Source organism: Heterodontus francisci, chromosome 43, assembly GCF_036365525.1.
Source record: "Heterodontus francisci isolate sHetFra1 chromosome 43, sHetFra1.hap1, whole genome shotgun sequence".
Taxonomy (NCBI): Eukaryota; Metazoa; Chordata; class Chondrichthyes; order Heterodontiformes; family Heterodontidae; genus Heterodontus; species Heterodontus francisci.
Window position 1 is genome coordinate 20,624,363 of NC_090413.1, and position 11,492 is coordinate 20,635,854.

An 11,492-nucleotide genomic window follows, 5' to 3' on the forward strand; every position below is an offset into this window, starting at 1 on the left:
GAATGGAGCTTAAAAACTGGATCAAGAGGAAAAATCCTGCATAAGCGATGCCTGTTGCATCCCTTTGACATACATTTGTAAGTTTCCAGGCCTCTTGATCTTTTATTCACTCACTATTTAATGATTTAGCAGCCACTTTCCTCTCAGTACATCTCTAGCCTCCATTCTTTGCAGCAGCCTCTTATGAGTGGCTGCCACTCTTGGCTCAGCTGGTATGTGCACTATCCAGGGTGGAACCAAGCCGCACGGTTCAGGAAGGTTATGACCGGTGCAGTCGTGTGATTTCATCCTAGGCACTGGCAAGAAAAGTGAGCGAGGGTTTCTGCTCTTGATCGCTACCCAAGGACCCCAGCTGGGTAGCGCCCATGTTGAACTTGGGGAGGGCAGTGGGTGAGGGGGCAGGAGCGACGGGATGAGGCTCGGCTGTGATGCCAAGTACAACTAAGCGAACTGCTGATATTCAGGGTCTAGGTCAACATGTTAAGAATGGCAAGTTGGGCGAGGACTACCAGAACAGGTAGATCAGAAATGGGAACTCTAGCTTAGATATGACACCCTACACACCTCAAAATGCTTCACATAAGCAGGTTCCTTTTGGAATGTAGTGCCTTTTGCTCTGGTGGCAGTCATTTTGTGGCACCAACGCCCTACAGACAGCAATGAGGTGAACATAGCATTGGGCAAGACGTTAGGAGAACTCGTGCTGTTTTTGAAGTAGTTTTACATTTCTTCTGAACAACGAGCAAATGCATTTATAAAGTGCCTTTAAGACAGAAAAAGACGAACATTGAGCCAAAGAAGGCATGGATTCAACAGGCCGAAATGGCCTCCTTATGTGCCGTAAATGACTCTATGACTCCATAAGCAGATGTTAGGAGGGATGGCCAGAAGGTTGGAGGTGGTCTGCAAGGAAGGTCTCGAGAGTTGTGCAGAGGTGGAGAGATTTAGGGAAGGAATTGCAGAGTATGGAGCCTAGGCAGCTGAAGGCACCGTCAACACTAGTGGAGTAAAAAAATTCATAACTCCTTTGATATTCACACTACTTAATCTCTGCAAGATTAAGAACTTCATTTGAGATCACAGCCTTACTGGAACTCCCCAGATCAGCCCTTAGTGAATCCCAGGATTAAATCGGAAGATTCATATCATGGTTTGAGCTCACAGGGCTAAAAATATTGATACGAAGAATTAGAAGCTTCCTCCTGCTTCACATTTAGCCAATGTGATCCTGAATTTTAATCATTTCACCTCTCTTCCCACTTATCTTGTAATAACAGAATGGGGGCCAGTCCAAATAATATTTATTCTTTTTATCCGGTCCCATCAGTTCCTCCTTTTCTATCTTTTGTTGTTTTCCCTTGCAGGTTCCTTTATTCTGTCTGTCCCCATGGCTATGTACCACAGAATAGAGTGGGGCTACTGGTATGGGCTGCAGAGTTATTGCATTGAGGCATTCCCAACAGAATCCCAGCAGAAAGCCTTCATTGTGTACACGTTTCTGGCTGTCTACCTTCTTCCCCTGGTCACCATCTGCGTGTGCTACACCATCATGCTGAAACGAGTGGGACGGCCCATGGTCGAGCCCATTGACAACAACTATCAGGTAAAGGAAGTAAAGACATATATTTATATAGCACCTTTCACAACGTCGCAAAGCACTTTACAGCTAACAAAGCAATTTTTGAAGTGCAGTTCTCTTTGAAGATGGGAAATGCAGCAGTCAGTTTGCACACAGCAAGCTCACACAAGCAGCAGTACGATAATGGCCACATCATCTGTTGTAGTGATGTGGGTTGAGGGATAAACATTGGTCAGGACACTGCAGAGAACTCTCTTGCTCTTTTAGCCAGAGACTTTTTCCCAGGGCGGAAAGGGCTATCACCAGGGGGCATAATTTTGAGGTGATTGGAGGGAGGTTTAGGGGAGATGTCAGAGGTAGGTTCTTTACACAGAGAGTGGTGGGTGCGTGGAATGCACTGCCAGCAGTGGTAGTAGAAGCAGATACATTAGGGACATTTAAGCGACTCTTGGATAGGTACATGGATGATAGTAGAATGAAGGGTATGTAGGTAGTTTGATCTTAGAGTAAGTTAAAGGGTCGGCACAACATTGTGGGCCGAAGGGCCTGTACTGTGCTGTACTGTTCTATGTTCTATGTTCTATGTTCAGCACAGTGCCACAGGATCTTTTATGGTCACTTGAGAGGGCAGGTAGGGCTTCAGTTTAACACTTCATCTGACAGAAAGCACCTCCAACTGTACAACACTGTGAGCGTCAGCCTAGATTTAGTCCTCCTAGTCCCTGCTGTGGGATTTGAAGTCACAACCTGCGAACTTAGAGGTAGGAGCCACAGCTGACAAGGGTGTTGTAGTTATAAACACTGAAATCAACTAAAGATGCACCATGTGCTTGGGGATACAGCAGTGTAGCAGTTCAATTACTAAACTAGTAATCCAGTGGACCTGAATACATGAGGAGCCCTGTGAGGGCAGCCTCCTGCCCTTATTGCAGTTTCTTGGTTGGGCTTCGGTCAGTCTGTGCCAGTTGGTTTTGACATGTGAGATCTCTGATTGGCATTTGGAGTTGTCGCACAGAGCCTCTTAGTTGCTAACAAAAACCTTTACTCTTTCTCTTTACACTGATGGCAAGTCCCTTCTCCATCCTCTCCACCACTCCCCCCACCCCCGCCAAGACTTCATAATCTTCCTAATTAGCTTCCCTTTTACAATTTATATACGTCTCATTTATTCTGTTTTATACAAGTGATTCTCAGTAAACCCAGTAACGAGAGAAGTGCATGTATGTTTAAAAAATGTGCACGAGTGTTTAGAAATGAGGGGTGATTGGAAGGGCTACAATTCACTGGAATACATTTCCTGTCAGAACCTGTGTTTGTTTTTAAAGTCTAATTTAGTTTGATATAACATGCAGAATAATTTTGTACCTGTCACAGATTGTAACTAAGGCAGTCAGTGACAAACAGTCCCAAATAAAATAGTCCAGCAATTGAATGGGCTTTTCTCAGCAACTCCCTCTGGTGGTTTCAGTGTGGTATTGTGCATGTGTCTGATCCTTTTTATTTGCAACAGAGTAGTTTTAACCAAAGTGGCCGAGATTTAGCACCGAGGAGTTAATCAAATCATAGTTGAGCTCAGAGTTTATTTTCACCCGTTAAAAAAGCAATAGTCAATACTGGCTCATTTGTAGTTTAGGCTGGAACTATATCATATCGATCGTACTCAGACTGAGACCACTTGACAGCAATCTGAGAATCTAAGAGCAGGGTCATACTTTTGGCTGCGCATTCACCAAGGTCACAAGAAGGCCAGTGACGTGGGAGCTCTGTGCATGTGCTTGCATATGAAAGGAAAGGACTAGCATTTATATAGCTTCTTACGCAGCCTATTTTAATGTAGGGAATTGCAACATCTAATTTGCGCACAGCAAGATTCCATAAACAGTGCTGAAATACATGAACAGATTATCCATTGTTAGTGAGGTTGCTTGAGGGATAAATATTGGTCAAGAAAACAGGGAGAGCTCCAATGCTCGTCTTCAGAAAGTGCCATGGGATCTTTTACAGTCATGTAAAAGGGTAGACAGGGCCTCATTTAACAACTCACCTAAAGGAGGATGCCAGTATCAGGAAAGATTGAGCAGGCTGGGCTCTTTGGAAAAGACAAAACCAGGAGGAGACCTAAGAAAGGTCTTCATAATGATGAAGGGGTTAGATAGGACAACCCTGAAACATTTAAAGGAGGCCTGATGCATACATGAGGGAGAAGGAAATAGGGAGATTATAGGGGCAGGATGAGAAGAGGTCATTAGAGTGGGAGCTCATTTGGAGCATAAACACCGGCATAAACCAGTTGGGGTTGAATGGCCTGTTTGTGCTGCAGGCTCTCTCAACCTGCAAGTCTTTTGGCTGTGGGAGGAAACCAGAGCACCCGGAGGAAACCCACACAGACACAGGGAGAACTTGCAAACTCCACACAGGCAGTACCCAGAATTGAACCCGGGTCGCAGGAGCTGTGAGGCTGCGGTGCTAACCACTGCGCCACTGCGCCATTCCTAATTGTGCTCGATTTTCCTGTGATCGTCAGGAGCCTGATGTCTGGCTCAATTCTGGGTCTGGAACCCGGAAGTGGCCATGGCGGAACATCGCTTGTGATCTTTCCGAAGCCCGCAAATTAAGATGCTGCATCCGGGAGCCCCGTCCGGACCAATCAGAGGGGCGCTGAGATGTCTGGCTGGAAGCCCCACTGGGAGAGGTGGGTGCTGCTGAGGCACGCAGGAGTCCGCCAGAGCCCCTCTAAATGGAGACGATCTCCACAGGATTGTAAAAAGGTAAAAATCTCTCATGGCCACAGCTGTCAGGCCATCATTGTGGAGGGGAAACCCATCCCCAGAATGGCCTCCAGCTACGGCTATGGCCACCGCATCCCAGAGGGTTCGAGCTGGGATAATGGGGAAGAGGTGACAATGGCCCCCTGGTCCGCCACCAGTTCAATTCCAGGCTTCTACCTCTGTGGGGGGGGTGGAGGGACTGTCCACCGTCGGGAAAATCCCAGCAGTGGCGGCATCTATCCCCAAAATTGGCCCATTAATGAGCCTAATTGGCTACTCGTGGCTGCTGGGTGGGTAGTCTCTGCTGTGCTTACCCCGCCTTTGGCAACATCGCTCGGAGGCGGGAATGTGTCGGGTAGCCAACTCAATGTGCTATTTTCCAATTTTGCTGCCGGTCCCGCCTCCTACCCCACCTCCGCGGGACTGGGAAAGCTTAGCTCTATGTATGCATCTGTGTGTTAGACAGAACTTCAGACAGTGCAGCACCCACTTCGGTATTGCCCTAGAGATTATGGGCTCAGGTCTCTGGAGTCGAGCTTGAACACAAGCCCTGCTAAACCCAGAGCCGAGAATGCTAGCAACTGAGCCACAGGCGGCAGGACCTGATGATTGGATCACATGGACACTTTTAAAATGTGGCTTCACACCAGTCTGGAGTTATGCTGCAGGTAAATTGGCCTGAAGGTGGAGTGAGACAGCATGCTGTCAGATGTTTAGTTAGCATATCAGAACACTGGAGTTATACTGTCACTTGTGCACCATCAATCCAGAAGTGACACTATAACTGCATCCTTCACCTCTGTTTTTGATATCCTAGGATTTATTTCTCCTTATGTATTCATCAGAGGAAGAGGGGCCAATGGTGGGAAATCATGAAGAATAAAACAGAGCGTTTGGGGTTGTGACGCAAAGCAAGGCTGTAGGTGAGGGATGATGACCTTGCAGATAAAGGGTGTTATTTTTCTAGTCCAGGCCTGGAGCAGTTTGAAGAAAGACCCAATAATTTTTTTAATCAACACATTTTCTTGGAAATACGATTTAGGAAATCTTCGGAAATGTTTGGTTAGTCTGCCATGTGTAACAATTTCATAAATTGTTATTATTCCTCTAAATGTGAAGGGTCTGTTACCAATCAGAATAAGGTCCCTCAATCCCTCTTGAAGCTGCTACTGTTCAACCAACTCTGAACTATGAGTCTTGTGTAGGCAGCTGCAACCTGAGGCTAACAGCTGGGAAGATCCATTTGTACTGGGTCTTCCTGACTGTAGGTGTTGGCGACTCCTAACTGGTTTACTTTATGGGCTGCAACTGGCTGAATGAAGTTATATATTGAGAGCTAGCAATGTTAGCATGGGAATGCTCAACATAAGAGCAGTTTGACTGCCTGATGAGAGCCCATTCACAACTGCCTGCCTCTCTGACCTTCCAAGTGGTGTGGAATTGAATGGCGTGTAACATTGGATGCAACTTCAATTTTCAACCGTGATGTTCGGACAAGGGAAGCTGGTTGGAACTGGCAAAGGGCCATTTTGGGATATTATTTTTTGTCAATACTTTTATGTGAGTGACAATTATGGAATTATCGTCTCAGAACTAGAAACAAGCATAAGAACAACACCAGGTCCATTTCTTCCAGAACTCATCTATCATGAAGTCCATCCAACCCAACTGATCTATCTTGGAGTTTACCCAATCCAACTATCCACCATGGACTCCACTCCACCAACTCATCTGTGATGGAATCTCCCTAACCCAACTTAAGTATCATGGAGTTTACCCAAGTCAACCTATCTCTGGGGGAAAGCTTCTACAAAATTTTTTGTGAAGGAAATTACAGACAATTTCCAGAATGCTTACCTAACTGAAGTGATTTATGACTTTAACCCCTTATAGGGACTACACCAAATCAGGAGTACATCCGTATGAATCTCCTTTAATCAAGTTCAAACCAGACAAATTCTCAGACACTTATTTGGGTCCAAAGAATTGTACTGGCTTTCCCTCAAAGAAAGAAAACCAACAGAGAATATTACCATCTTTCGGATAGCCTATTTTTAATATTTATGGCTAACTCATAAATATCCCAGATATTATAAGGTCTGGGAAACTTTCTTCAATATGTATCTCTCCACTTAAAGAGACACAGAGAGGAGGTTCTTGTAGTTGTATACAGAATACTACATGAGACGATTTATTAACTTTTATATATTTATTAAAGAATTTAACATGCAATAAACTTCTTAAGTGGATAAGTCACAATATAATGATCACAATATCAAATATTACTGAGAGATGTAACACATATTCTTATTTCTAACACAGAATCCAAAAGTTTAACCTTGCTAATGTTACAGCAAAATTATCTTAGAATATTCAGAATATCCATTAAAATTTAAAGTAAACTTTTACCTTAAATCCCCCAGTAAGACATGGGATGAGAAGTGTTGTTTGAGGATACAATACCCCTAAACTTTGCTTTCAAAACCTCTCATTTTTATACTATTTCTAAGGTTTTAGCTGACTTCCAGCATTTCTGTTACCTTCCTGCGTGTGTTTAAAATCCATATCTTTAATTACCATTTCCACTTAATATTTTACTGGAATTTGAAGTTGTGAGCTTTTATCTGGTCAAAATGTTTATAATTGTGTTTATGTAACCTCTTGTTCCTGTTAGTACATTCCATTTATTGTGATTTGTCCTTTCCATGGCATTTCAAAGCAACCTCCGGAGCTGTCCTGTCTGCACAAACCAATTAAGTTTGTTGCTACCTCTTACTGAGGTCACACAGGATATTTCAATGTCTGTGTTTGTCTTGCAATTCCCTGGCATCAGAAATTCTATTCTAACAGGGACCTTGAAATATTTAACTCTACCTTCTTAAAGGGGAATTCCAGTGAGGTCTGAAAACTGACCATTTATTCAATCTTTACTTCTAGAAGGCATAATACACTATTTCCAAATTCTACTTAATTAAGCCTATTATATCTATATTCCATCACATAACATCTTATATATGCCTCCTTGATTGGTTGACTTCAATGGTATGGCACCTGCATTATCCCATTAGCTCAAGTTCCATATACAATAAATCTTTTAAAATCCAAAAATGCTTCTTTGCAATAAGATTGGTACTCAGTGCCTCTCTCTGGAATACACTTGATTGACCTGGAGTAATTTATCAATACCATCAGTACTAATTTTTCAGATTACATCACATATGGAAGTGCAAATTGTAATGCATGGGGTGAAGCTGAGTATCTGCTCATTAGTCCATGGGCGTGAATAATTGTTTCTTAGCTCATGTTCAGTGTTATTTCACAAGAGCCAAAATGGCAAAATGATAACTTACATGTGTGCCTCGGTCAACATTTCACAACGCAAAATCTGTATAAGCTGGTGGAGCAAGAGAGGCAAAATCATAGAGGGGAGGATACCTGTTAGGTGCATGAGAGAAAGTGATGGTGTTTTGACAGAAGGAGCCCCAACAAGAATCTCATGACGAGATTGAAACAACAGGAAGTATCTTGAACAAAGACAGAGGGGAGAAGGAGAATGATTGACCGATCATGAGAAGTTTACTGAAAAGATTGTGGGGATTTCTAACAGTTAGATGCTTTTGGCTATCATGTATTTTATCAAGTGTGAACCCTACCTTGCCCAACTTGTGAACCATGGAGTTTACCCAACCATTCCTTATCCTGAGGAAAGGTTCCGCTCGATTACTCTGAAAGTAAATTGAGAAAATGCCAAAATGCTTTAGTTTGCTAATGTTACCTAATGTGTAAAATTGATTGTACAAAACATTTTTTACCTATTGGATAGTGGAACAGCCTTAGAGTCAGAGACTGTATTTCATTCAGAAAAAACTGACACCTTCAAAGGGAGCTGGGTCAATATTTGCTGAGAAGAAAGATTAAGGGTTAAAGAACGATCAATATCTCTGCTTGGAGGTGAAAGGAACTAGGGGCTAACAGATAGTGAGATGGGCTGAATGGCCTTTACTCACATCGGACTCGATGCTCCTTATACTTCTTCAATAGCCACAGAAAATCTCGAATATATTTTGGGGAAGTAAAACCAACATTTGAAAGTCCCTACAGGACAAGAGACAGCGAGGGGAGGAGCTGCACAAATTATGAACAAAATTTAGTTGCTGCTAATTTTGATGTATGAAAAGGCTATCAATTAATTCCTCTTCCATGTATTCTCTTCCAGCAAGTACATCATTTATCAGAGAGGTCAATTGCTATGAGAACCAAGGTTACCAAGATGGTGGTGGTGATCGTATTATTGTTTACCGTGTGTTGGGGCCCCATCCAGCTCTTCATCCTCTTCCAGGGTTTCTACATGAACTTCCAAGCCAACTATGAGACCTACAAGATCAAAACCTGGGCCAACTGCATGTCCTATGCTAACTCTTCAATCAACCCCATTGTCTACGCCTTCATGGGTGAGAGCTTCAGGATGTCATTCAAGAAAGCCTTCCCCTTCATGTTTAAGAAACGTGTGAGAGACAGCAGTATTGCCAATGGCTCCAGAAATGCAGAGATGAAGTTTGTCACAGAGGAGTCTTAAATTCTTAGAAGACGTCAATTGACTTGAAAATAATTGAATCCTCAGTAACTGAATAGCTGACTGACACAATGGAAATTCTTCATTAGTAACTCCATACATCCTTTCTTTGAATTAATAAGCCATGTAACGACATTTGTCAAAATTCTAGATAATGATCGAGCAATTAATTTCCAGTTGGAATAGAGAACACCATTCAACCCATCAAGTCTATTCCCTCCACATCATGGAGTCCACCCAACCCAACTGATCTATCTGGGAATTTACCTAATCCAACGATCTATCATGTGCTTCATCCATTTGTAATGGATCTACCCAACCCAGCTCATAGAGGACAAATTTCAGCCAATCAAATTTCAGTATTCAAATGAAGTGTGACTGCATGGCTTATTTTTGTTGAATACTACCTGTGCTGTGTCAACTTTGCGATGTTTACCATCCAGATATTCATAATGTTTTGCCAGATAGGGCTAGAGCTAATAGTGGAGAAACTCTCCAACTTCAGAAATTCTAGGCCAGCTACATGGTTAAAGGATGGGAGAGAGGAGGCAGGAGGATAGTAAAGGTAAACAACAGCCTTTTGGGTAGGTAGGGAGTAAGAGGATTAAGCATCTTTGAACTATTCCTGAAGTGACAACTGGAGGTCTAACTGCAGCTATCCATCAGAAAAGAGCTTGCAATGTAATACATAACGCATAGGGAAATTATCACAATTAAAGGGAAACAGAGTAGCATTGAGAGATCACCTTTTACAACCTCAGCGGTTTACAGTCAATGAATTACTTTTAGAAATATTGTCACTGTTGTATTTTGGGAAATGTGGCAGCCATTTTGTGCACAATAAGGTGTCACAAATAGCAGTACAATGCACAATAAGTTAATCTGCGTTTTTAGTGATGGCAGTTGAGGAATAACTTTTGGTAAGGACACTGGGGTAATCTCCCTGCTCTTTTTCAAATCGTGGAGGGGCCTCAGTTTAATGTTTCACCTGAAAGCTCTCCCTCACTCCACTGAAAAATCAGCCTAGATTATGGACTCAAGCCTCTGGAATAGGACTTGAACCCACAACCCTCTGACTCAGAGGCAAGAATGCAACCCACTCAGCCATGGCTAACACCTCACTGTGTGAGTTAGAACAAAAGGGCACTTTTGAACAGCTGTTTGAGTAATTGGAGACAGAGTCCTGGGGGTAGTTTAGCAGAAAGGTTAAACTATTTCTTTCTTTAGAGCCAAGGAAAGTCATTCCATCATCTGGAAACAAAAGAAAAGAACAAAAGAGAAAGAAAATGAAAGAAATAACTTGTATTTTATATATGGCGCATTTTGGACATTCCAAAACGCTTTTCTGTGGGGAGGCGGTGGTGTAGTGGTAATATCACTAGACTAGTAACCTAGAGACCCAGGGTATTACTCTAGGGACATGGGTTCAAATCCCACCACAGCAGATGGTGGAATGTGAATTTAATGGGTAAATCTGGAATTAAAATGATGGCCATAAAACCATCGTTGATTGTTGTAAAAACCTATCTGGCTCACTAATACCCTTGAGGGAAGAAAATCTGCTGTCCTTACCTGTTCTGGCCTATATATGACTCCAGACCCACAGCAATTTTGCTGACTCTTAAATGCCCTCTGAGATGGCCTAGCAAGCCACTCAGTTGTATCGAACTGCAACAAAGTCAATAAGGAATGAATCCAGAACGACCCCCTGGCATCGAACTAGGCGCCGGAAACAACAACGGCAAATCTAGCCCTGTCGATCCTGCAAAGTCCTCCTCACTAACATCTGGGGGCTTGTGCCAAAGTTGGGAGAGCTGTCCCACAGATTAGTCAAGCAACAGCCTGACATAGTCATACTCACCAAATCATACCTTACAGACAATATCCCAGACACCACCATCAGCATCCCCAGGTATGTCCTGTCCCACCGACAGGACAGACCCAGCAGAGGTGGTGGTATACAGTCGGGAGGGAGTTGCCCTGGGAGTCCTCAACATCGACTTTGGACCCCATGAAGTCTCAAGGCATCAAGTCAAACATGGACAAGGAAACCTCCTACTGATTACCACCTATCACCCTCCCTCAGCTAATGAGTCAATACTTCTCCATGTTGAATAGCATTTGGAAGAAGCACTGAGGGTGGCAAAGGCACAGAATGTACTCTGGGTGGGAACTTCAATGTCCATCACCAAGAGTGGCTCAGTAGCACCACTACTGACCGAGCTTGCCGAGTCCTAAAGGATATAGCTTCGAGACTGGGTCTGCAGCAGGTGGTGAGGGAACCAACAAGCGAGGAAAAAATATACTTGACCTCGTCCTCACCAGTCTGCCTGCTGCAGATGCATCTGTCCATGACAATATTGGTAGGAGTGACCCACGCAGAGTCCTTGTGGAGACTAAGTCCCATCTTCACATTGAGGATACCCTCCATCGTGTTGTGTGGCACTACCAGTGTGCTAAATGAGATGGATTTCTAACAGATCTAGCATTACAAAACTGGGCATCCATGATGCGCAGTGGGCCATCAGCAGCAGCAGAATTGTACTCAGCCACAATCTGTAACCTCATGGAC

General features: G+C 43.4%; 1 protein-coding gene across 1 annotated transcript in view; it reads left to right on the forward strand.

Moving 5' to 3' along the window:
* The window catches only part of LOC137355557 (G-protein coupled receptor 54-like), a 28,093-nt gene extending 19,170 nt beyond the window's left edge, over positions 1-8,923 (forward strand). Inside the window, exons 4-5 of the mRNA XM_068020802.1 lie at positions 1,365-1,603; positions 8,564-8,923. Of these exons, the coding sequence (XP_067876903.1) occupies positions 1,365-1,603; positions 8,564-8,923 (599 nt within the window). The remainder of the gene's footprint in view (positions 1-1,364; positions 1,604-8,563) is intronic.
* Positions 8,924-11,492: the final 2,569 nt, after the last annotated feature.